Genomic DNA, 27,330 nt, shown 5'->3' on the forward strand with positions numbered 1-27,330 from the left:
GTCGTGGGGGACTCAGTTTTACATAGAGACCCCTTTGGGGGTCTAGAGTAACCCCGAGTATTGTTAACCCATAGCCCTGTTCAGTTGTTAATGAATCGTGGTGCCTCCAGACTTCTGCGTGTGTATATATTTGTAGGCCACAGTTATTGAGATATTTTTTCTGGTTATGGGTGAGATGGGTAAGATGGGTGGAGCTTAAGCCATTGGGAAGATAAGTCAAAAAGAGGAAATAACAGAAACGCACAATCTTGATTTGAAGTTTTCTTGACTACAGGAATCCATACTCTTTTTCTTTCGGTAAAGTCACATAGGTAGAAAAATAAATAATAAAACACGACGTTTCGATCGCAACACAAGCAATCATCATCAGTTGGAAAGATACAGCAGTAGAACTGCTGAACAAGAAAGGGCTGCTGCAACAAGAGGTTATATATAGGTTTGAGGTGGGAGTCACCCAAGGGTAAGTAGGCAGGAGTCCCGTCGCCGCACGCACGCACAACAGCTGCATTAAAGGGAGAGATTGGCATGTTAATGTTAACGAGTAGAATGGGAAATGAGCCCGTCGTCGCACACGACCACCGTCGCATGCACGCACAGCAGCTGCGTTAATGGGAGAGATTGGCATGTCAATGTAACCGAGTTTAATGGGAAGATAGCATGCCTGTGTCCGAGAACCAGGCATAGCACCACTTCGTGGGCAACACAAGCTGTGGCGTTGGCTGCTGCACAGTTAGAGGCCAGCGTATGAACGCAAGAGAACCACCATAATGGTGGCTGTGCCAGTGAGACATACAGCCTATTAAACAGCGAGAGCTACCGTTACATCGAGGCAAAAGGGAGCAGCGGTGGCTATGTTAGTGATACCTTAGTCTGTTAATGTAAAGACATTTAACAAAGTGATGCAAATTTCGATTTAAAGCTTTCGTGACTGCAAGGATTCATCTTCTTTGGTTCTTTCGGTAAAGTCACGTACAATGAGAATAAAATAATAAATTGATAAAATAACACAATAATATTCTCACGACGTTTCGGCCACAACACAAGCGGCCTTCATCAGGTGAAGGGACGAGACTGTCTGGAGGACGAGCCTGTCTGGTGACTCCACCGCTGTCCTGCAGACAGTCTCGTCCCTTCACCTGATGAAGGCCGCTTGTGTTGTGGCCGAAACGTCGTGAGAATATTATTGTGTTATTTTATGTTATCAATTTATTATTTTATTCTCATTCTACGTGACTTTACCGAAAGAACCAAAGAATAAAAAGTGATGCAAATCAGATAGTCGGGAATAACTGCTAAACAACAGCAGGAAGGATGGAAACATCACAGCAAGTGATTACTTTACCTGGTTAATAAGATCCTTCCAATGATTGCTCAGTTTGTAGCCATCTTCTCGATTGAAATTGTGTCTGTCTTTATATATCATGGATGGCTTCATGGTCAAATCTTTGATGGTAGCCCAAAGGTTTGCAGAGTACCTTGGTCTCGGAAAAAACAATATCGTGTGAACCCACCGTGTTAAAAGTGATCAGCCATGGCATAGGTATTGGTTCTGCCGTGTTTTAAAATCTGCAGTACAGCAAGCAGCCCGAGAAAAACAGCTGGCCCCATAGCTGATTAAAGTGGCTGAAATATCCATTCTAATTATCTATCTGGATGGAGCTTCTGACTTAAAATGTTGATTCTTTTTTGTTGGCTGCAAGAGGAATTCAGCCCACTGATAGTGCTGTTTATTTTAATTCTCCACTTATGTGACACAAGCCATTGGTTGAACAGTGTTATCACTGTTTCAACAAACTCGCAAGGTCACATGCTGAAAACACATGCACAAAATATAAAGGGACTGCACGGGTAGTTGTCTGTCGAGTTTTGCATTTGTGCCTTTATAGAGTACTATGATCTGCTTTCTGGTTGTACCGTGTGTTTTTTTAAACAAATATTTTAAGTTATAATGTAGCGTTAATGAAAAAGGTGGAGAGATATTTTATATGTGCTTACGTGTGTACGTGTGATTGGCATTTTACCGTATCCATACACTTTTCCTGTTTCTCATTGTAAATCTGAGCATCTATCCATGCATTGCACACTTTAGCTTTTGTTTAATTTAATTTCATTCATCGGTGTAAAATATTTGTTTTTCAACATATCAATACCCCTGATCTTGTGAGACATTGGAAGCTAAGTGAAGTTAAGTCTGGATAGTGATTGGATGGGTGACCACCAGGGTCTATGGACAGTCACGAGCAGTGCATCAAAATCGATTATTCTGCACACTCCTAACCTTCATACACCATTGTGGTAAAGTAGGGTCAAATATCCATCATGGCCCATGAGGAATGGAAAAAAAAATATACAGTATAATGGGCAGTACATGCATCCATGTTATATGTAAAGGATGCTGAGGGTCAACGGAAGACATTGATCGCTTGAGAACAAAACTTGGTTTGATATTTTAACAAAAGCATGCGTGATAGGGCAGGTTACTTATACAGTCGCTGTAATATTAAACCAGAAGTTGTTAACCATTGACAGAATCTAAAGCCAGATGGTGGTAAAGAGTTTGTAAGAGTGTAAGACCTCACCACACCGGGCCACGTTGAGCCTGTCCGGCACGACTCCCGAGGTGGCAGGTTGTTTTTTTCACTGTAAAAACCCAAGCTGTGTCGCTGTATTTGTGTTATGTCGGCATGACATGTTCATAATAATACCTTCATTTATATATAGCGTCATACATGCCAACAGCATCCCACAATGCTGGACATTAATTATATACAAGGACCAAATCCCATGTATGCGGTTGGCTATACACGGCGAGAAGGAAGCCCAACACACACACTAAGCAGATGAAAACCCTACTGCGAAGCAAAATAAAAAATGAATAAATGGCACAAAATCAAATTGTACAAACAACAAAAAGTTATCAAAATAAATTAATGAGTCCATTAGAGCTGCAACCAAGGGGTCGGCAAACCACAATCTCCAACTTCCCAACCAAGTCTACTGACTCACGCAAAGTTATTAACTCTGTACCTGGCCCTGCTTTGCCCCGAGCCAGGAGGCAGATTCGGATTAGTTTTGAGGTCTTTGCATTATGGTTTTGTTCTGGCTTGGCTCGGGAATAACCAGTGGAAAACCATCTGTATACCACGAGGTCATCGTGCTGGCATAGTCTCAGATGTGCCAGTGGAAAATTCGTATTAGTTGTAACTGTAACAGCTCAGGGATCTGGAAAGAGGAGGCAAGTGATGACAGTGTAGAGGCCTTGACTGCGTTGAACTAAACTCCCACCTCTCAAAATGTACCATTGCACAAAGAACAAGTCTCTAGCATTTGGTTATAAAATAAACAGCCGTAATAAACTGTTTAAGATGATGTCCGATGGTGTAATTATTAGTATAGTACAGGAAAATCTTACACGCGTTTGATAAAGCCGAGTTGGGCTTTAACGAAACTGTACAGTACACGATTTTATTTCGATTTAAAGCTTTTGTGACTGCAGGGATTCATCTTCTTGGTTCTTTCGGTAAAGTCATGTAGAATGGACATAAAATAATACAAATAAAACATAATAAAATAAAATTCTCACGACGTTTCGGCCACAACATAAGTAGCCTTCTTCAGGTGAAGGAACAGAACTGTCGGGACGACAGCGCTTCATTGAACACTGCTAAGCTTGGCAGCATCTTTTAAGCTGGGTGCTACCTGCTTGTCAGTTTTGATGTGGTTTCCTTATTCACCAAAGTTCCTTTACCTGACACCATCGCAATCATTGAAGACTTGGTTAATCAAGGACTCCATACTAATGTACCCCCCCTGGTGAGACACTGCTTAACCAACACATACTTCACCTGGAATGGAACTTTCTACAAACAGAGGGCACCCCAATGGGCTCCCCCTTATCTCCAGTTGTAGCCAACGTTTTCACGGAGAAATTTGAGACTGACGCCATCCAGACTGCCACTCTACGCCCGACCTTATGGAAGAGGTACGTGGATGACACTTTTGTCATCTGGCCACATGGACGGCTTGCTCTGGACCAATTCCTCGACCACATCAATTTCATACACCCAGCCATCAGATTTACCATGGAAGTAGAACAAGATGGCAAGCTACCCTTTTTAGATGTCCTAATTAAATGGAGACCTGATGGTTTAATGAGCTACTCTGTCTACAGGAAAGCTACCCATACGGATGCTTACTTAAAACCAGATTCCCACCACCATCCATCCCAGAAGAATTCCCTCATCAAGACCATAGAGCCCTATGCATTTCCGACCAGGAACACATTGCCAGTGAACTCAAGCACGTACACAAAGCTCTCAAGGCTAATGGTTTCTCCGACTACACAATCCGCAAAGCCATCACTCCAGTCATCAAGAAGGATCCTCTTGAGGAGCCATTCAAAACCATCACCTTACCCTACATTGCGGGGGTCACAAAAAATATCTACAAAATCCTGAATAAACACAAGATCCAGGTCTTATTCAGCACAGTACATAAAATCCGTGATCTGGTTCCGTCTGTAAAAGATGTGGTTCCAGACATACACTACCCAGGCGTCTACAAACTAAGTTGCCTCTGTGGTAGCAGCTACATTGGAGAAACCCAACGACATATCTCGGGCCGCATCCGTGAACATGAAGCAGACTTGAAACACGGTAGGACGAACACCTCAGCCGTGGCAGATCACTGTTATAATTCAGTGGGCTCACATGACATTGACTTCTCCAAAACGGAGGTTCTCTGCAAGCCATCCGGCTACCATGAGAGATTCGTTCATGAGGCCATCCACATATACAAACACAGAGACAATTTTAACCGAGAATATGGATTCTGGCTTAGTAACCATTGGAAAGACGTTATAAACCATTTCGGTTCTTGATTGATTGTATTTTACGGTGACTTTCAGACCGCAGTCCATTCGCCGGCACTACCTCTTAATACCTTTCACACGACGGTCAATGGTATGGTTTATAGCATGTTGTATAATAATAAATAGTATAACAGTGTAATGTTTAACATAATTCATAAGACAATGTATAGTATCGTAATTGTATAGTGAATATACAGCAGTGTGGTATACAGTAGGGTTGGTAGAATAATACATAGTGTAATATTACAAGTCTAATATTTTATAGTCTAAAGTATAGGGTAGTGTATAGTAACGCATTGTGTAATTCAAGCGTGGGGTTTGTCTATGGCAGTGTATATTACAGTGTATAGCCATGTAATGTAGAAAAAAGTTTAGTTAGAGACATATCAATATAATGCATAATGTTAGAGCTTACATTGGGCTGTGTATACAATATTATACAATGTAGTTTAGATTGGAAGGTATAACATTGTAATGTATAGTAGTCTAGTTTATAACATAGTTGTAACGCAACACAGGACAGAGCAGCGCATCGTGGCCGTTTCTCTCTCCCCCCTCCTCCATTCCGAGCATAGATGGACTCGTCCGTCTGAACAAAGCTCGTCGCTTTCCGTGATGCTAACGTTGAAAATAAAAAAGAAACCGCCACTTTTTTCGACATAGAATTGTAATGTATAACGACTTATTGTTAGTAGCTCAGCTGATTGGAGAGTATATTGAATTTATTGATAACTTTGATGTAGTTTATATTTTAGTTTTTGTCTTTATCAGTTTAATATATGGTATTCATTATATAGTGTAGTGTATACCCAGTTACTTTATGCTAATAGCTTTACTTATTGAAGGATATATTGAGTACATTTATTATATTGATGTAGTTTATACTTAGTTCTTTCACATCGGCTTATTGTTTGATAGTTGGGTAGTTGCAGTTCTTTAGCGTCAATATACTAAATGCTGATATGTAAACTCTGACTTTAACATAGCTACTTCCGTGACCAGTTACATGCTAATCCCTCACACTAACATCATGCTAATCTCCCAGTTACATGCTAATTTCTGACTTTAACACCCTGCTAATCCAACACATTAACACAGCTACTTCAATGCTAAATTCTTCTGTTGATATGTAAACTCCTTTGTCAAGGCGCTCTGCTCCCCCCACAGAGCTTAAAAGACGCTGCCAAGCTTAGCAGTGTTCATTGAAGCACTGTCATCCCGACAGTTCTGTTCCTTCACCTGAAGAAGGCTACTTGTATTGTGGCTGAAACGTCGTGAGAATTTATTTTATTATATGTTGTTTTTATTATTTTATTTCCATTCTACGTGACTTTATCGAAAGAACCAAGAAGATGAGTACACGATTTGTTGAATGACATTTGTTTTCATGAAAATGGGAAGGATGGTGATGATGTTTCTGCTGTATGCGGTTTAACACTGCTTAAATGCTCATTTCCGCGTAGAAAACTAGTACTGTGAGAGTGCTGTATCGTTTGGAAGGTGGGAATGAATCGACTGAAAACGATTTATTTACCACGTACTGTGTTTTTGTGTATGTGAGGCTTACTCTTCTTTTCATTAATATGGGTGATAGAGGATCCATTTTCTCTCCCATGTAATTCCCTCAATAGTAGAGGGCACCAATGTGTACTTTTAAAGTGTGCTTTAACCGTGACGTAAAAATATGGACAATAACTCAATCCGGAGTACAGCGAGTCTTAACGAGATTTAGAATGTGTTAACTATGCCTTGAACGCGAATAAAACAGTGGCAGAGAATAACTTCACACATGTACACAGCGCCCCCGCATGTCAACAATTACAGAATACCGAGTACTACTGACTCCTCGAAAATTCTCGAAACTTGAACAGCACAAGTCTACACAGCGCCCCCGTGTGTTTATAATGACAGAGCAGAAAACACGACGACCATTCATACCAACGCTTACGCATGCTCCACTCTTGGGTGATGGGATGGGGCAGCATAAATCCAGGGTACATGGATCTGCATTCAAGACCGTGTGCATACTCAAGGATTCCCAGGACCCAACAGTCGTGTCTTGTTTACATTTACAACTGCGCCCATGTTATATCCACTCAAAAGGCGGTCTCTGGACTTGATGGAAGCCTTCAACTGCAAGTTGAACAACTAACTCTGCGTAGCTGCAGGCCTGGCCATGAAGTTTACGCCCTCAGTAGTGCTGTTGATAGACTCCACGTGGCGACATTCTCAGCACTTGGTCAGTGCCTCCAACCACGAATTGAATAACGCAACGCGGCTGTGATCCTGGTCCCGGAGCCGCCCGCCCAGCAGTCATTGCTGATCTTCTCCGGGAGCCTCTTGGTCATGGTGAGCGTCGATTGTCTCTCTCCGTATCCCGCTTATGACCTATCCCTCCCTTGCAGTCAATTAGCTGCCCGTTGCTGGGCGGCAGGTACATGGTAGGACGCTTTAGTGACTGGGTGCGTAGACGGCAGTAGGCTAGGCTTTTCTTGAAAGATACTCCCTCCGGGTAGTGCCGACTGGGCAGCTTACTCTAAAGGATTGTTGTTTGCCCCGAGAATAAAAGTTAGCACAGCACATGTGGTGTGGTGTCTGCGATTTCTGTGTGGAGTGACTGCGTGTGCAATCTGAGTCCTGGGTAGCGGTGGGGGAACGCGCGGCAAGCGTGACACGCGGGGGGGGGGGCGGGGGTGGTGATCGCTGGATCGCTACCACGTTTGGGCGAGTGAGGTGATCGCATAGAGGTGTAAGCACACTCGCAGCCCCCTTTTGTTAGCGGGGCATGCGTGTTAAAAGCTAATAGCGCAGGTGGAAGCGCGTGTTCGTAGCCCTCTGGTTAGCGACAGCGGCTGTGTGTGCGAGCGTGCGTTCGCCGTAGCTGATAGCTAATCGCTCGCAGGTGATAGAGCGGTTCGCATGCCTTTGTTAAGCTAAGCCCTTGTATGCGCTCACGGCGAAGGGACGATCGTTTCGTTGGGGTCAGGCAGAGACCGACGCGTTCTTGACACTGCGCAAGCAGTTGACAGAAGCGTTGCCCCCTAGCATACCCCGATTTTTCGATTACCTTCCTGCTGGACACGAATGCGAGCGACGTGGGCATCGGGCCGTTCTCTCCCAGATTCAGGAGGGGAGAGAGGTTGTCATTGTCTATAGAGGTCGCGTCTTGTTGCAGGCCGAGCAGCGGTATTGCGTTACGCGCCTCTAGCTGCTTGCCATCGTCCACTTTGTACAGCAGTTTCGGCCCTACCTGTACGGCCGCGTTCTTCACTGTTTGGACGGATCATGCGGCATTGCAGTACTCACTCCGCATTGACCAAGCGACTAGGTCAGATGGCCCGATGGTCGGAGCGGCTGCAAGAGTACACGTATCGAGTGGTGCATTGGCAAAGGAATCAGGCATACGAACGCCGATGCATTGTCCAGACTGGCAGCCCCCGTTAAGTGCGCCTTCGGCGCACGGATCCACTCGCTGTAGACCGCCGGCCACGGAGCAACCCGAGATCGTGGCGCCGGTCTCCTCCGGGGACACGGACCGGGCCGGGGCCATGGGTATCGCTTGATAGCGACTTGGGGCTCACCCTGCAGGAATGGAGGGACCGGCAGCAGGCAGACGCGGCTTTAGCACCGCTCCGCCGGCTGGCGGAGACGGCACGTGCTGACGATCTCCCCACGTTGGGGAAGTTTTTCCTCATGTGGCAAGGCTTGTTGATGCGCTGGGACGTGACTGTGAACTGTAAAAGTCTTGGTGGCCCTCTTCCCTGCGGAGTCAGCTATGCTCCAATGTTCACGCGCGCTTTGCCTTCGCTATTTTTGGCCGGGCATGTCCGCCGATATCCGCCGTGGGGTATTGGCGTGCGCGGACTGTGCGCCCAGGAAGCCCCCGCCGGTCGTGCAAAGCACTCCCCTGCAGTCCGTTAAAGTTTCCCAGGTAAACGAGCTCGTGGGCCTCGATATCTTGGGCCCCTTCCCCGCCACTCCTCGAGGAAGATACCTACTGGTGGGGTTGGAGTACTTTACACGATGGCCCTTGGCCTGCCCGTTGACCGACCAGACGGCGTCATCCATAGCGGACGCCTTTGTAAATGGCTATGTCGCTGACAAGGTGGCTCCGGAGCGGCTGCTGACGGACCAGGGCAGAAACTTTTCCTCCAAGCTTTTGCAGGACGTCCCCTTACCACCCACAAATGGACGGGATGGTGGAACCCTTTTACTGGACAATCTCAGGGATCCTGTGTCAACTGGTCAATGACCAGCAGACAGACTGGGATTTGCACATCTCTGGGGTTTTGACGGCCTATCGCTCGGCGCCGCATGCATCAATGGGATACTCACCCTTTTTCTTGATGTATGGACGCGAGCCAAGCCCTCCCATTGAGGCACAGTTGCGCCCTGTCCCGTCGCGTGTGGGAGATTGGCCAGCCGCGTTCCACCACTCGCTCAAGTATTTGCGCGAGGCTCGCGAAGTGGCCTCGGCAGCATCCGCGTCTGCGCAAGCTACGAACGAGCGCTTGCGGGCTGAGCCGCCGGTCGCGGATCCCTTTGCAGTGGGTGACCTGGCTTGGCTGCACTGTCCGCAGGTACCGTTACGTACATCAGCGAAACTGCACCTGCCCTGGTAGGGCCCGGTCACAGTGCTGCAGGTATTTCGACCTCGATGTGTTCGCATTCAGATGGGAAAGCGTAGGTGCTACGTTCGCCCCTCTAGGCTAAAACGTTACGTTGCGGCCGAGCTGCCCCTACAAGCATCGTCACCTTCACCACCATCGTCAGTTTGGCCGAGTGGGAGGAGGTTGTCACATTCGCGGCCTGCTATGCGTCCGAGTGACAATGCGGCCACTGTCCATACTGCAGGACTACAGGTGACCGGGATGCCGGCACCGGATTCATCGGCGTCCGTGGCTGAAGACGCAGCCGCAGCATCGGCCGAGGATTTGGCCACAGGACGGGGCCCCTTAACCCGCTCACGCTCACGCCGCCTCGTCGCAGCTGTGGACACGGACATCCCTGCAACCCTGTTGTGTTCGGTCGAGGGATCGGATCGTGGGAGAAGTCTGCGACAGAGGCGGCGCTCTTGTTAACAAGGAGATGGAGGGGGAATTGTGTTACTTTTGCTTTATTGCACTTTTTGTTGTTGTTGTTGTTGAAATTACATGTGCCCGGCCGCAGTTGGCTTTGAACGGCCGAGGCATACAGTTGTTGAGCCTCAAGGAAGGGGGAGGCGATGTAAGGGATCTGCGAGCCACCCTCACGCACACACAGACATGAAATCTCCGCACTCAGTATAACATGCACCAATCACATGCATGGGAATACACTAGACGGGGGTCAAGGGTTAAAGGGCACTGACGTCACCCGGACCAGGCGTGCGGGACGAGGATGTGTATTGGAAACGAGGGCGGAGATGGAGGGTTTAAAAGGGGCTCTGAGACGCGTGTTCGGGGTTGCTTTTGGAACGAGTGTGGCTGTGGGTTGGAGAATAAAGAAGTGCTTAACCCAGGGGTCGGGAACCTTTTTGACTAAGAGAGCCATGAAAGCAAAAAATTTGGAAATTTATTTCAGTGAGAGCCATATAATATATTTTAAAAGTGAATTCAACTAAATGTCAGTATAATAAGCCTCTGAATTTATTCTTTTAAATAATGTTGTTATAACACTCACCATTAATGCGACTTCTGGTGCTGCATGGATTTGCTGATGTCTTTGTAGTCGGGTTGGTACTTGGTGAGGTTAAGCTTCATGCAAGCGTTGAGGCTTTCATCCGTTAAACGTGATCGTAGGTTGGACTTGATGTTTTTAAGATGTGAGAATGACTGCTCACATGCATACGTAGATCCAAACATGGTCAATACAGCAATACTCACACGCTGCAGTGTGTGGTATGTGACAGGAAGCGCGTTCCAAGTTTTGAGAATCAGCTGGTCTTCGGGTTGGAGTTTTTTCATTTCTGTCCACATGTGCTTGCTCGCCAACTCTGCTTTCTGTCGTGTGATTCTTTCCAAATCTTCATTCAGTGACTTGAACTTATTCACCCACATGTCTGAGGCCTTCAGGTCAGCCACTTCTGCTTCAAAATCTCTGACGGAGACACCAGGGATGTAATTCAGGTCGGCTGTGTTCAGTGAACACTCGTTTGGATGGGTGATGAACTTAAAAAGACGAGTGTGCTCACGAAATTCTCCAAAGCATGCTTTGAAGGACTGTAGGAGACTGGATGTGCAGCCAGCTAGCTGGTGGAGATCAAGGTTTTGAATGGGCTCACTTGCTGTGCATGCATCTTTAAATTGGCTCAGTTTTTCAAAATGTAGTAAACGACCTGTTTCAAGATCCGTGATGAAAAGCTCCAGCTTGTTTTCAAAAGCAAATACAGCTTGTTGAAGGGATAACACTGTATTTCCAATGCCTTGCATTTTCACGTTGAGCTGGTTCAGATGTTCAGTCAGATCTACGAGATAGTAAAACTTGAGGAGCCACTCGGTGTCGGCTAGCTCAGGATGCCCGACGCCTTTCATTTCAAGGAAAGTCCGGATTTCGTTCAGGCAAGCCGCAAAACGGCTAAGCACCTTCCCTCTTGACAACCAACGCACATTGCTGTGCAAAAGCAGACCAGGATAGTTATTTACAACTTCATCCAGCAGTGTTTTAAACTGGCGATCATTTAAGGCTCGGGCAACAATAAAGTTGATCACACGAATGACCAGCGACATCACTTCGCCAAACTGCCTGTCACACATCTGAGCACAAAGTGCCTCCTGGTGTATGATGCAATGGAAACTTAGGATGGGTCTATTTTCATGTTCACGGAGAAGCGCCACAAATCCTTTGTTTTTCCCCACCATACACGGAGCACCATCAGTACACACTGAGAGAAGTTTATCCATAGGTAGACTTTTTTCTTGAGCAAACTCCATGAAAGACTTGAATAAATCCTCACCTCTTGTGGACCCTTTTAATGGCAGAATAGCAAGACTTTCTTCGCGCAGTGTGTCACCAACAGCATATCTTGCAATCACGCTGAACTGCGACAAATGGCTCACGTCTGTTGACTCATCCAAAGCCAGAGAAAAGAACGGCGCTGCATTTATGTCCTTCACTTGCGTTTCCTCCACTTTGTTTGCCATCACGATGGTACGATCATGAACAGTTCTTGCCGACAGAGGCATGTCTTGTATCCGTTTGATTATCTTGTCTTTGTTCGGAAGATCATCAAAAAGTTCATTGGCTACATCCAGCATGAACGTTTTAGCATACTCGCCATCTGTGAATGGTTTTCCGTTCCTCACTATTGCTAAAGAACCAGCAAAGCTAGCCGAATTATAGTCACCTTGCCGGGTCCATACGCGGAGTTGCTGCTGGCTAGCTTGCACCCTGCTCAGAAGCTCTTGGCACGCTTTCTTTCTGCTGTCTCCCGCAGGTTATTTTGATGCAAAGGTAGCGTGGCGCGTGTCGAATTGCCGCTTTACATTCGACCGTTTCAACGATGTAATTTTGTCATTGCAAATTAGACACACCGCAGAACCCGCTCTCTCCACAAAGGCGAATTCTTCGGTCCATTCGTCCTGAAATGTACGATACTCGTCGTCTTTTTTTCTTTTCGCCATCTTCTTCGTCGAAGGGTTAGCTTTGAGCTAATGACCGAGCAGACGCAGTCTCAGACTGATTCAAAAGGGGGCGTTTACCTGTTTTACCCAGCAACGGCAAACGTAGGCCAGTATCATCCAATTAAAATAATGGACAATTGCTCCTGCAGCCCTGAACAGGACATGCGCAGTGAAAAATCGATGGATGGATTAAAACAAGTGAGAATATTTTGTTTTATCTGCGAGCCATATGCAATCATCAAAAGAGCCACATCTGGCTCGCGAGCCATAGGTTCCCGACCCCTGGCTTAACCAGTCTCCGACTCCTCTTTACTGGCACTGGCCAAGCTCAGATCTGCTTGGTCGGGCACATCCAAGTCCGGGTGATTTGTTGTTAAGCATAGTGGGTTATAGTGATGCTGTTCGCCTGGTATACAGAACATCTCGCAGTGGCGAGATGTTAACTACCTTGCCTGGTATGCTGTTGTGGGTTCGATCCTAACCCTCACGCATGTTCTCCCTGTGGTCCCATGGTTTTATCTCCGGCATTTAGAAACATGTGCTTCGAATATTTGTTTGTTATAATTTTCCACATGATAAGCCACTTAATTGGTGGCCAGTTCACTTCTGAAAAAAGAACTATACAGCTCTAGTGGGCCCTACCTGGTGAAATAAAATAGCAGTTAATTCGTTACAATAGTTGTTATTGTAAAAAATAGGTAAAAAAACAAGTGTTTCAATGCACACTATTATTTGCACTCAAAAGAAGGAAACACATTCTTTTCACTCCAGAATTAATCAACTTTGATGTACTGAATAAGAATGGGTAGCTTCCTTTCGATACGTTTAATTTTCCTTAAGCAAGCTTCCTACTTGTATTCAGCACATCAATTATGATTCATTCTGGGGTCAATATGTATTTTCTACTTTTGAGTGCAAATACAAGTGTGTGCATTGAAAAACTTGTTTTTGACCATTTTTTTCTCCATAAGGTCTATTAATTGTCGACCGCGGTTTTGCCCAACACGGAATCTCCCCCCCCCCACCCCCCCGTTTTGGCAAGGTTTAACTGTACACTGGACTTGCAGAGGTCATCTGTTCAATCGTTCTGGCAGTTGAAACAAGGAGCATGTGTCTTAAATCTTCCTGTCTCTCTCCACCCAACAGTGTATATGGGAATTCCACAATCCATTAGCGGGTTTTGTGTGGTGGGGTAACACGTGGGTACTCCCTCCTCTTCCAAGATGTCTTTCTGGTATGGACAATTAGGCCAAAAATATATTTGAGATGGGCTTTCTAGCGCTTCGTCGAGTGTAGGCCCTTCTGCTAGCAGCAGTCACGTACGCAAGAAGTTTTACGGTTGCACCTTTACCTCCTCTATGAACGGTTTCATCTGTCATGGTGGTATCTCTGGTATGAGATAAATGAGGCATGTAGAGTGAAAGTGGCCTCGATTGTGCACTGTGCTCAACGGACCGGAGTTGGCTGATCGGACTCCGGACTCTCACCATAACCAACGTTGCTGAGAAGCGTGTTTACACTCACCGAAAACAAATTAATGGTGTTGACGTTCATTAAAGTCCTTTAGTATCATTATTAGCCGTGAAATTCTCAGTAAAGTATGACGTTATTAATGAGGGTATCTCCTTGAAAGTTTTAAGCAAGTTCTGGTTGGAAGTCTTTGTATGGGTGAGAACCTTAAAATCCCCACAAATATACCAACTCCTGTGGGCGTTCACAGTTGTTGTGCTGTACGATGTGCATTCTGTTTAAATGACATATGCGAGTTCCTTGCACTAGTGTCATGCAGAATGTTATTTTGCATTGCTGACTAGATTTACATTGTAAATAGTTCTGATTGATATTCTTAGCTCTTTCGGTAAAGTCACGTTAAAGGGAAACAATAAAATAATAAAATATATATAAAACAAAAGCCGTTGATTTTCACACCTGATGATGACCGTTTGTGTTATGGTCGAAACGCCGTGATAATTTTTTTGTTTTATATATATTTTATTATTTTATTGTTTCCCTTTAACGTGACTTTACCGAAAGAGCTAAGAATATGAATTACTGCAGTCACGAAAGCTTTAAATCAAAATTTAGTTCTGATTGTTTATTATTATTAGTCATGCTTATGTATCCTTACCTTTGTTTTATGCGACCCCTGTAAACCTTCCCTTTTCACGTAACATGCTCAGCCGTTCAAAACGAGCTGCTGTGCTCAACAGGCCTTGCCTGAAATAAACGGACTCACCTCACAGCATGTGGCGCAAAACGTCGGACATCATGCTGAACAACTACTGTTACTACTCGACAATTTTATTTTACCAGGTAAGTCCCACTGAGCTACACGGCTTTTTTTCAGAAGCGACCTGGCCATCACAAAGCAGAGCGCAAAAGAAGTGGCTAAACAACGTGGAAATGTATATAAGCTAAATACTAAACGCGACTATTTCTAAATGTGGAGGGAAAGAACCGGAGGACCCGGAGTAAAAAATACACGCGACCACGGGGAGAACATGCCCTGTATACCGGGCGATGTAGTTAACATCTCGCCACCGTGCACACCCTTAGCTCCAACATAGCTCCTCACAGATATTCTACCCAAAAGCGACTGGCTGTACAAACGTAACAACGATTCAAATTTCAGATGATTATCTGACCTGAGAAGCACGCGAATATTACTCATTAAGCTGCAGCATGACACTTAAAAGTGCTCAAGTTAGCACAATCATGCACCGGAGCGAGTAAGAGTTTAACTTTTGAGATCTGTGGTGGCTATGCCACACACACACATTGTTTTTTGCCCCATCAGCTCATACAAATTAATAATACACCATATTTACACGTTAGTTAAAATAATAATTGCACAGCTCCAAGTCGAATTAATAATTAAGTTTTCAATGAAGCAGCAACAATGCACACGCGCGCGGGTTACTAACAAGGACGAGCATTTTCTGCGGTCAGTGAATGTTCTTCGAGCATAAAGTTTGCTTCTTTGCAGAAGGTAAGGGCTCGATTTGCTTAATATGAACTTCCTAAAGTCAATAGCACTGAGAATAAGTATATTATTGCACAGAAGTGTTTTTGCAGAGATGTTTAACTTTGTTGTGTATCCTTTACATCACACCTCCCATGCTATGTACATCTCGAGGCAACAGTAAAATAAAATCGGCGAGAGAATTAGTAAGAAAGTGATTGCACACACAACACTGTGTTCAAAAGCAGGACAGCATTGGCGATGTATGCCGACTCCATTTGAGTTATGCGCTCTAAAAATGCCGTCAAATTATTCTTCAATCGGATCTGTGTTAGCATTTCTGGGTAAACCCGTTCCACAGCTTTGGTGCCAAACACCAAATGTCCGTTAAGAAATGTTTTATTGTCAAATCCACCAATCTCGTAATATAAATGTTAGAGAATGGGAAGACACTTGTAAGTATAAATGTTCATCTTAATTACTATTTGGTTGTAAAGCATATATGGAGCGCCAAGGTGACGTGATGTTAGCTACCCCGTCTGCTATACAGGAGATCGTGGGTTCGATACCGACCTTGACGCCTGTATTGATAAACATGCGTTTAAGCGTATTTGTCTATACATTTTCACGTGATAAGCCACTTCGTTGAGCTGCCATTTGTGGCCAGGTCGCTTCTGAAAAAAAGTTGCTAAGTGGGCCTTACCTGGTACTTTTTCTTATACATACAGAATGCTTAAAAAAACGTTTTCAACACTTCTGAGAATTTGCAACAACACCACAAGAAATGTGCTGCTGCCTCCGGGCTCTGGAGACCACCTGGAGAAGATTCCAGGCAACGCGTTGACAACGATGCCGAACAAGAAGAGAAATGACTTTTTGAAGCTATTAACATACATTTATTTTCATGTTAGAGTGTATTATCCGTCCTTTTCCCATTAAAAACGATAGTCCCATATAAGTGTATTCTATTCTTGTTTAATTATATTTTCTATGTGACTCTACCGAAAGAACCAAAGAGTAATCCTGTATAAGCGCTAACACTTTTTCAAGCACCCTGTATTCATCGTTCGTAGATTACATTGCAGCCTGGAAATACACGCCATTGCTTCCGAGTTGATGTCAATGTGTTACTTTCATCCATCGAGCCGGATGAAGTGCGATGGAGGGCCCAGGTTATTATTTCAGGGGGCCCTCCAACATTCAATTCCTACCCTTAACTGTTGTTGTACCACCACCCATACCTAAGAGCAAACACGCCATTGTTATTCACCTCTGTTATTTCAGTTCAAGTTTTTTTTTTTAAACGTGGTATACGAATTACAAAGCTGAATCAAACTTACAACGAACATATACGGAAATATTAGAACACAAGTGGTCTAAACACTGTGACGCCACGGCTGAGACGACTAATTTACACTATGGGATTCATCATCGTGCTGTGGTATTGTGTTTAAACCATGAAGTTGTGCATATATTTTTTTAGGCGTTAATCCTGTCCTGTTTACACAACACCTTTTGCACCATTTTAACTGTGCGATACAAAACCTGTTCAAAATTATATTGCGTGATGATTGAGTTTAAATGAAATTCAGAATCTATCGAATGTTTAACATTTTATTTAATCATAATAAAGGCTTTTTGGTTAGATCGCGTATAAATGTGTCGCAACCCTCCGACACGGCCAATCAGTAAAAAAATGTGTCACGTTAACAAAACGCCAACTAGTTACTTCTTCAGCCCACCGGTGTGTTTGAAGAGTGAATCCACAACATTTAGAATTTGAGTACGACGTTTCACTGGTAATTAGATCCAGCATCTTTGGGCGATTTGCCAGAATAGTGAAGCCATCCACCAGCTTCTGGTCTTAAATAGAGCAGGACGACATCATCATTGAACCCCATCAGGTTTTGAGATCAGAGGCGGAGGTGGAGGGGGGTATTGTAATTATATAATAGATTAGTAATCAGTTAATTATTATGTGATTCCTCTATAAGGAAATTAATATGTATTGTATATTACTTAATAATACGCTTCCAGACTGCGCTAAGTCTGTAGCTATCAGAGCAGTTAAAATTTTGGGTATTTCTCTCTATTTCGATGGATTCTCTAATTAGTCTTGGCCAGTAATAATTAGTTTCGCATAACACTTCAACGTTATCAAAATAAATTTAATGTCCTCTTTGGCAAACATGTTCTTCCACTGCCAACAGTTGTGTGTGAGATAATTTAATGTTCCTTTGGTGTTCTTTTAGTCTTAAGCTAATGTTACGTTCCGTCTGTCCAATATAGCATTTACCGCATAAGCAATTGCTCTGATATACACCTTCTGTTGATAACTTAGGTAATTCATCTTTAGTCCAAGGCATTCGTTTTTGAATTTTGTGTACCATACCAAATCTTACATTAATATTTTGCTTTTGCAAAACACGGGCTAATTTGTAAGTTACTCCTGAGATATATGGTATTTTAATTGCTTTGATAATATTATCACTTTCAGCAGTTTTGTTGTTCAGTCTTGGTTTGGAATTCAATGCTCTGTTAATTCGAGCATTATTGTAGCCATTCAGTCATAGTGTTTCTTTCACATGTTTAATCTCTCCCCTTAGACTTTCACTATCTTACACTGTTTTTGCCCGATGTATGAGCCTCTTGATGAGAAATAATTTCTGTGATTACTAATATATTATATAATTACAATACCCCCCACCTCCGCCTCTGATCTCGAAACCTGATGGGGTTCAACAATGATGACGTCATCCTGCACTATTTAAGACCGTAAGCAGGTGGATGGTTTCACTGTTCTGGCAAATCGCCTGAAGATGCTGAATTTAATTACCAGCGAAACGTACTTAAATTCTAAATGTTGTAGATTCACTCTTCAAACACACCGGTGGACTGAAGAAGTAACTAATTGGCGTTTTTTCATTCTAGATTTGAAGTTTTTGTGACTGCAAGGATCCATACTCTTGGTTCTTTCGGTAAAGTCACGTAGGTAAAGAAACAAACAAAATGATCGTACCCCCATGGGTTCCCCCTTGTCACCAGTGGTAGCGAATGTTTTCATGGAGAAATTTGAAACAGACGCCATCCAGACATCCACCCTACGTCCTTCCCTACACAAGCAGCCTTCCTCAGGTGAGGAAACAGGACTGTCCGGAAGACAGCGCTGTTTCTTCACCTGAGGAAGGCTACTTGTGTTGTGGCCAAAACGTCATGAGAATTTTATTCTGTTATTATTTTTTGTTATTTTATTAACATTCTACGTTACTTTTCCAAAAGAACGCAGAAGATGAATCCTTCTCCTATGTCATGACATCCCATTGTTTGTGTGTCATGACATCCCATTGTTTGTGTGTCATCACATCTCATTGTTAACAAGGGCTCCAAGCTCGGTTGAGATGAGCGGCACCTGCCTACAGGTGCTGGGCACGATCATCGCGTGCCTGGGTTGGGTCGGTGCCACGGTGGCGACAGCCATGAACGAGTGGCGCGTGACGAGCCGAGCCTCCTCTGTCATCACCGCCACCTGGGTCTTCCAGGGCCTGTGGATGAACTGTGCCGGCAATGCCCTGGGCGCTGTGCACTGCCGTCCCCACCTCACCGTCTTCAAGCTGGAGAGTGAGGAAGGGGGGGGGGGGGGGGACACACCCCCTCATGCACAGCACCCTGGTCACAATGTGCAGCGGGAGCTGCAGTGGCATTGTCAGATGACGACGATGTCCGGGCCACGGGAGTGGTTAATTACGGGTCTGGTTTCTGTGATAAAAAATTTTGACCACGAGTACTTACGTTCTTCAACTGCAGTTCCCTCAACACAGTGGTGGATCCCAGAGGGCCAATGGACGCAATTGCCTCGTACTTTGTACCCTCGCACTTTGCAGCCTTCTCTATACAGTTGTCCCATCACTTGCTGTAATGAATGTCCGTTGTTGTAATGACTGCCAGACATTTCAACAACGGACATTGACCATGCGCAAGCCACTAACGAGCGCTCTTCTTCAGACTATGTGCAGGCTTGCAGGGCATTCATGATAACCTCCGTATTCTTGGGGTGTTTGGCCATGATCTGCTCTCCGTTCGGCATGGCGTGCATAAGGATCAGCTTCGTGAGTGACAAAGCAAAGAGAAACATCACATTCATCACCGGCTTCATCTGCATTCTACAAGGTACGCCGACTCTCGTTTAGCATATACCATATCGGGATGCACTACACGTGCAGGTAATTCTCAATTATCTGGGGTATTCTGGGTAGGGGTGGCTGAAATAGAACAAAAAACATGAACAATAGAAATGTATTTAAATTGGGTTTTGCAATCGTGTGTGTGTGTTCATCCGATAGAGTTATGCACTTTAAATCTCAATTGAAAACGTATTTCTTTATAACTGCGTCTTATTCTTGGTTCTTTCGGTAAAGTCGCACCTCCGATAAGCACTGTCGGAAATAAGTTCAATATGCATGCATAGAATGGAACTTTATAACAGAGACGATGAGAGGGATTTGCAAAACGGCCAATGCAAAGCAGGTAGTTAAATAGAGGATGGATGAGAGGAAACAGCTAATGCAGTACCAGTCATTGAGTTCGGTCGAGGCATCAAAGTGTCGAGGAGTAGTATGAGCAACCATGAGAGGGCATACAGAGGGAGGTGCGAGCGAGTTGACAGCAGAAGATGACGTCATGTCACGGGTGCTGTAAGGGGGTACACACCTTCGGGAACAAAGGCGGGCCCGAGTTAGGGGGAGGAGCCGCCCAAGGGGTACTTAAGGGGGACCCCGTGACGAGGGCGTGGTCGTTGTGGGAGCCTGGAGTAAGGATTGGCTGGAGGAGGTCTCTCCCGCTTGTCGCTGGACGGTGTTGACTGAACCCCCGCCCGGGGCAGACGAGCGGGAGAGCCAAGGGGATAGCTGAGAGCGGGGCTCCAAGTATTCAGTGAGGATCGGCTGAGAGAGAGTGGGGTTCTTCTCTCCTCATTGCTGGGCGGTGTTGGATGACCCCCCGCCCCAGCCCGAGTTAGAGAGCCCAAGGGATAGCCGAGGGTAGGACGACATAGTGTTCGGGGGTCCAGGGTAAGGACCAAGAATTGAGAGCACCTACCCCTGGTGTGAGCTTGAGTGCTGACTGTAATAGTATTTAATAAACGGCAACAGCACTTATAGTAAATTCTGTCTCCATGTGGTTCTACTATACAACAGAAGCATGAATGTCATAGCGAACAAAGGCCGGTGGTTCGTGGTACAATAAGTGACAAGGATGCAACTAAATAATGGTATGGGAGTGATTATAGTTCATTATAAACCAAATAAAGTTAGATACTGCCTCTGAATAACATTCAAAATTATCTAATGAGGACTCGGAATGTGGTAACTGGTTCAGATTTTTCCCGTTAAAAACAAATAGTGCTGGGGAAAACTCTCGTCCAGGAAAGCCCCGAAGGCTAATGGGACTTACATACTCTGGTAATAGTTATGAAATACTAGTGCTGGAAATTTGTGAAAAAGAGCTTCATAGCTCATCGGATTCCTCCAGGAATAAATAAATATTCTCATTCTGAAATCTATACGTACGTGACTTTTTAGGCATTGGCTGCTTCTTCAAAATGGGAGGGCCCTTTGAAAACTAGTTTCTTGGCAGCTGTCACTCTGGTCCTGCTTATAGCTGCTGCTGCTTTGTTGCTGCTGCCTGTCTGTACACTGCCCCAGGCCTGCTGATTGTGAGCGCTGTGTCGTGGTATGCGTACCGCGTTACTGTCGAGTACTACGATCCCACCATCATCGGGGCAAAGTGAGTCATCGTGCGCCCGTTGACGGATCGACACGTCGCTTTGTTTGGTCCCTTTTTTTTCTCATTCGCATCTTTTGAGTTTTCTTTGCCCACTTTGCATTTGGGAGAATTTGCCCCCACCCCCAGCCCCGGAAGTTGATATCGCAGAACTATTTCTGAAGTCACTTCAAATAGGCGTCGTTTTCGCGAGCAGCCCACGTACACATGGAAAGCAGAGAGTGCTCTTCAAATGGCAAATTAAACAACGTGCGTAATTATCAGGCCTTGAATGAACCAAATTAATACACAAATAATGTTTTGGTCATTTTACCTCATACTTTCACAACTATGCTCTCGGTGTCATTCAATGGGATGAAGACTTCACTCAGATCTCTTGCCGAGCAGTGCACCCTCCACATTACAGTTCGTCACATGACACTTAAACTTATGGTTTTGTTTTTTAGTTCTTGGTGTTGAAATGTATCCATATCAATTGCAACACTTGAATTTATCTTGACTTAAAGCTTTCGTGACTGCAGGAATTCATATTCTTTGGGTCTTTCGGTAAAGCCACATAGATAGAAAAATATAATAAAAATAAAAATATCATGACATTCGATCGCAACACAAGCAATCATCATCATAGGGTGAAAAAAATATAGCGGGAATGCTGCTGAGGCAGGAAAAAATATAACGGGAGAGCAGCTGAGGCAGTATGTTATAAAGGTTTGAGATGGGTGTAGCCCAAAGGTCATAAGTGAAGTGGGCGGGGCTAGAGATGAAATTTGCATGAAAATGTAAGATCGGAGAGCTGGGCTACCTCCACGACAACGAAGCTGTGGAGGTGGCCATTGTATTGTGAAAGATTGGCATGTCAATGTAAGAAAAACGAACAACACGAAAACTACCGCCACATCGAGGAAAACGAGCAATGGTGGCTGTGTTAGTGAGACATTTAGCCTGTTAATGTAAATACATTTAACCTGGTAATTTAGCTCACAGAGTCGAAAATAACTGCTAACATCGGCAGTTAGGATGGAAACATCACAGGCAGTTATGACTTAAACTGGTTAATAACGTCCTTCCAATGATTGCTCAATTTGTACCCATCTTCTCGGTTGAAATTGTCTGTGTTAATATACCTGGATGGCTTCATGAACGAATCTTTGTTGATAGCCAGTGGGTTTTCAAAGTACCTTTGTCTTGAAAAAAATCTATTTAGTGTGTGCCCACAGTGTTAAAACAATGATTAGGCATGGTCGAGGTATTGGTCCTACCGTGTTTCAGATCTGCCTTATGTTCACGAACCCCGTCCGCGACATGTCGCTTAGTTTCCCCAATGTAACTACTGCCGCAGACACAGCTTAGTTTGTAGACGCCGGGGTATTGCATGCCAGGGATCACATCCTTTACAGATGGGATCAGATCACGAATGTTATGTACTGTGTTGAATAGAACCTGGATCTTGTGTTTGCTCATGATTTTGGAACTATTTTTGGTAACCCCTGCTATGTATGGCAAGGTGATGGTTTTGTTTGGGTCCTCAGATGGTTCTTTCCCAACGATTGGGGTGATAGCTTTAAGGATTGTGTAGTCTGAATATCCATTCATCTTGAGGGCTTGGTGTATGGGCTCCAGTTCACTGGCTAGGTGGTAATGGTCGGAAATACAGCGAGCTCTATGGTGTAGCGTTTTGATGAGGGCATTCTTCTGGGATGGATGGTGGTGGGAGTCAGGTCTTAGGTCTCACTAACACAACCACCGTTGCTCGTATTCCACGATGTGGCGGTGGTTTTCGTGTTGTTCGTTTTTCTTACATTGACATGCTAATCTCTTACAATACAATGGCCATCTCCACAGCTTCGTCGTCGTGGAGGTAGCCCAGCTCTCCGATCTTACATTTACATGCAAATTTTAACTCTAGCCCTGCCCACTTCACTTATGACCGTTGGGCTACATCCATCTCAAACCTTTATAACATCCTGCCTCAGCAGCTCTTCCGTTATATTATTTTCCTGCCTCAGCAGCTCTCCCACTATATATTTTTTCACCTGATAACGATTGCTTGTGTTGCGATCGAAACGTCGTGATATGTGTATTATTTTTCTATCTACGTGGCTTTACCAAAATACCCAAAAAACTCGAATTTATGTAATGAGTTTATTTGTGCAGTTATTGGTTGACAGGGCTAAGACCTTTAACTCCCAACACTTTAAGCCGGTTTAATGATACACGACTGCCAGTTCAGTTCTCTGATTGATCTCCAACATTTAGTTTAGTAAGCAAGGCGAGAAGAGCATTTTATTAATTTCGGATTTACTGCCGGCAGTGCTAAACTCCCAATCACTCCCCTACTTGGAAATTAGGCAGAACTCTCCAGGAAATGTCATGAGACTCTGAAGTATTCCTGGGTAAATAAGTATTGTCATGGAAATAAGGTGTAGGGTTCAAATCCTAGTTAGGGGTCAACTCAGGCCATCATCATTGCAGGTGATCCAGAGCAAGCCAAAATACCTACATGAATCTGATTATACTGGTAGGAACCTCCTGGTTACACTAGCCCACAGAGGATTATTGTGTCCGTCTGTCCGTCGTGCATCCAAAAATGGGAGGGGTGGGGCTGGTTGGAGAGGGGAGGGTGGGGAGGGGCTGGGTGGGGAGGGTGGGGAGGGGCTGAGTGGGGGTGGGTGGGGAGGGGCTGGTCACCCCGTGGTGTCCTTATAAAATGTTTAACCTACTCACGTCGGCTTTGGCCCACCCTCACAGTCGGGCATATTTGCGGAATACACCATGCCGCCGCTGATCCTTGCCATTGACCGAGCAACCCAACGTTCCTACCAGCTCCCTGCGCAGGAATGTGTTTTTAATTTCGACTGACTTGATATAGACATATCCATATTTGTCTGTCATCCTTGCAGGTACGAACTTGGCACTGCCTTATTTATTGGATGGGCGAGCGCCTTGCTCACACTGACTGGAGGGACCATCATTGTCTGTTCAGGTGTTGGACGATCATACAAGCAGCCCAGGTGTGTGTGTGTGTGTCTTTGTTGTGGTAGTGCAACCGTTTTTTGCGTGCCGTGTTTCCAACCCGGTGACCCGAGTTCAATGCCCGCTCACGGCCAACACCAGTGACGATTATTTGAACTGGTCCTGGGCCTTCCCTAGGTAGACTCAGCCTCAGTTGAGTATCTGGTGCGGTGTGTAGACATCGCCACGAGGGAGACAAAGGCGGTCCGGCGTGGTGCTGGCCACCCACCCCCTTCGTGTGCTGTGCCAGTCTTCATTGGTGCCCGCTAACAGCACTTGCCCCAACAACCTGTTAAGGCGATACCGGGGATTTTTGTCTTTGCGCTAGTGTAGTGATCAGCACATTGCGCGAGGAACTGAGTGAATATCTGAATCACCGTATTGATGTAGTAGGTGTTCACGGCTCGATGAATGAGAAATGCTCTTAAAAGTTGTTCTTTTGGGATAGCCGTGGCGAGCGCTGCTCCCGTCTCCTTGGCGACGTTTCACCTCCCATGTTAGAGGCACACCGCAGTATACTGCTGTGGTAGCGAGATTTGAACTACCTCGCCTGGTATGCAGGAGGTCGTGGGTTCGATCCCGACCCTGACGCCTGTATATTTGTAGTCTGCGTGTTCTCGCCGTGGTTGTGTGGATTTTTCTCTCGGCCCTCTGGTTTTTCCCCTCCACATTTAGACACATGCATTTATAGTGTTTTGCTGCTATAAATTTCCACATGATGAGCCACTTTGTTGAGCTATCATTTGTGGTCAAGTCGCTTCTGAAAAAGAGCTACATAGCTCAGTGGGCCTTACCTGGTAAAATAAAATAATTAAAATGTTCGTTCAGTTATACTTCCTGAAGTACATTTGAAGAATATTTGACGAACATAACCAAGATACATGCAGGAAAGTTGCGAGAGTGGAACTAAATAATGCGCTCTCGTTTTTTGCAATGTGTAGTAAAGAACAAATTTAACTGACCAAACTCTTGACTCTTACGGACCCTCTCAGGATTGCTCTGTCAAATCCACACACATCTCCGATGCTGCCAAGGACGTTCAAGAGGCAGCCTTCAGAGCTAAGTGCCAAGAATTACAAGGCCAACATGTACGTCTGAAACATGTTGGACTCAAGTCAAGGGGCCTCTCATTCTCTGTTCAACGTTTTATCAAACTTGGCAGAAGTCCACATTGTGAGTCCAGTTAGCCCTCCGGTGTGTTCTCAGATAGGTGCCACGTGTTTGTATGGAATGATATCCGATGAAAAGTGTCCACGTGCTGAGAGCATCTTCAACGCGTGTTGGTATCTTGTTCAGCACATTGAGCGAAACGTCGGACACCATGCTAATCGGCATGTGTTACAACCCGAACACAGCATTGGAGTGCTATGAAACACGAGTGTGTATTAAAGCGTAAATGGTAAGCATTTCTAGATTGGTGTGTGTAGTATTAAAATGTATAACGGGTCTGCTTATGAAAGGAAACGTGTGCACAGGGGACTTTGCTTACGTGACCGTTCTCCGCATTCTAGCGAGATAAAGTGTATATCTTCAGAAGCAAATTATTAGTCATGAATATAATCTGTGCATAAACCTATCGACGGCGTACTTGCTGTATATTTACTGATGTTCACGTGATGTTACACAGTGCTCATGTTAAAGTAGACATTAATTTATTATTGATCACATGAAATTGTTACATTAAGCACGCAATTTCGCTCGGTGTTAGTAGCTTCAGATAATTTACAAGCAAAGTTTTAAACGAGAGCCGACGGTTGCGTACAGACATCGGCATTACGCTTGTTCTTCTGCAGCGGATGACAAAAAAATATAAAAGCTCTTACCGGAAAATGAATAAAATGCACAATTAAGTAGTAATTACAACAACAAAAACCCATCAAGCAAATAACTGAACGGCTGTTAAGTTACGGCCGATAATGGAGCAATCACAAAACGAGAACTAGAAGAGGATAATGAGAAGACGGGGAGATCCCCTCCCCAGCAAAACGATGTTATTCATATTAAAATGTATCATTTCTATTCGTTTATTAAACATTTTCTTACAATTCAACGAACGTGTATGGTGATGCTGCGTTGGCAGTGGCGCGTAGGCACAGAACAACAAAAAACTAAAAAAATCCACTTGCATTCGTCAACGGCACCGGCTTTAAAAGGGAAACAAATTGTAATTGGCTAACGTTTCGGGCAAGGGCGCTTCTGCATTTGTTTACTTGCTGTGCCTTTTATATATTCTTTCTTTTAACACGGGGTTTTTGACGAACGTTTTTTTTTAATCCATCCTTACTGGTTTGAAGCTGAATTAACACCCATCACTGGGGATTAAAATTGACAATCGCAGTGATAGAAACAAAAATCTCACACGGAACATATTCCCTCCAATTCAGAAGCGTCTGCTTAGGTAGCCAAATCATTATACGTGGCTCATGCATTTTGCCATTCAGTGAGTTCCTTAACCTGAAACTTGACCAAGCATAGATTCAACACCCGTCAATCAACCTTATCTAGAGACATGCCTTTAGTCAGGGGTTGGGTATCCGTACGGAGTGTTAAATAAATAGGACTTCAAATGACGTTTACACTCAACCTTCATTACTCGAGGCCCGTGTGCATTGACTGCACACAGATACCAGAAGGACAGTGACGGCAAGGTTGAAAAATATCCACTTCTTGCGCCAGGTTGGTGCTGCTAAGACGCTGCTGGTAACGGATGCGTGTAGTTTGCAGGCTGTTTTGAGGTTGTGCACCCCGTGTGGCTGCCGGTCGTATGAACTGAAGTTGTTGGTCTGTATGGGACCCACGTGACTGTCGGCTCCCCAACCCCTGTTTTAAGTTGAATACCCCGGTTGGTATGTTCCGCGTGAAATTTTGTGAAGCGGATTGTACCATTCTCTTACAGTAGCACTTGAACTAGCCAACAGCAGAACTTCGAAGAGGGGAGGTCTTGAGGGTCACAGATGGTGTAACTATTTCAGCGTTTGCATTGTAGTTTACTCCCAAGTGATGGTGAAGGCTGATGTCAACGGAACAATTTGGCCTTGTAACTCAATGATAAGGATCTGAAAACAGAAACAAAATGACACGAACAAATATGAGATTGCATTGCTAGC

At 44.8% G+C, this 27,330-nt stretch overlaps 2 protein-coding genes across 13 annotated transcripts in view; one reads left to right on the plus strand and one right to left on the minus strand.

The window, feature by feature from the left end:
• Positions 1–26,273, plus strand: LOC116954443 (claudin-1-like). Of its 4 annotated transcripts, XM_076052320.1 has the most exons (7): positions 1–460; positions 14,682–15,460; positions 18,813–19,051; positions 19,436–19,600; positions 21,133–21,214; positions 24,112–24,222; positions 25,216–26,273. In XM_076052320.1, exons 3-7 carry the CDS (start codon positions 18,832–18,834, stop codon positions 25,319–25,321), a joined length of 684 nt encoding a protein of 227 aa, XP_075908435.1. In that variant the 5' UTR covers positions 1–460; positions 14,682–15,460; positions 18,813–18,831; the 3' UTR covers positions 25,322–26,273. The 4 variants fall into 4 exon arrangements, with proteins under 4 accessions (XP_075908435.1, XP_075908437.1, XP_032830850.2 ...); XM_076052322.1 differs by lacking the exon at positions 1–460 and having other exon boundaries at positions 14,557–15,460; positions 18,853–19,051; positions 19,530–19,600; XM_032974959.2 differs by lacking the exon at positions 1–460 and having other exon boundaries at positions 14,571–15,460.
• LOC116954442 (sucrase-isomaltase, intestinal-like) overlaps positions 25,859–27,330 on the minus strand; it is a 382,301-nt gene continuing 380,829 nt past the window's right edge. For all 9 annotated transcript variants that reach the window (XM_032974950.2, XM_032974949.2, XM_032974952.2 and 6 more), the window contains one exon: positions 25,859–27,279. In XM_032974950.2, coding sequence (XP_032830841.2) covers positions 27,211–27,279 — 69 coding nt within the window. In that variant the 3' untranslated portion in view covers positions 25,859–27,210. The remainder of the gene's footprint in view (positions 27,280–27,330) is intronic.

This window comes from Petromyzon marinus, chromosome 55, assembly GCF_048934315.1.
Source record: "Petromyzon marinus isolate PM22_M1 ecotype Great Lakes invasive population chromosome 55, UKy_Petmar_22M1.pri1.0, whole genome shotgun sequence".
NCBI lineage: Eukaryota > Metazoa > Chordata > Hyperoartia > Petromyzontiformes > Petromyzontidae > Petromyzon > Petromyzon marinus.

Excerpts from the sequence above, each read along its gene's own strand:
- LOC116954443 (XM_076052320.1), top strand. The coding sequence starts at position 18,832 with ATGAGCGGCACCTGCCTACAGGTGCTGGGCACGATCATCGCGTGCCTG. Across the intron at positions 19,601-21,132 it reads CTTCATCTGCATTCTACAAG|GCCTGCTGATTGTGAGCGCT; the intron begins GTACGCCGACTC and ends ACACTGCCCCAG. Across the intron at positions 24,223-25,215 it reads CGATCATACAAGCAGCCCAG|GATTGCTCTGTCAAATCCAC; the intron begins GTGTGTGTGTGT and ends GGACCCTCTCAG.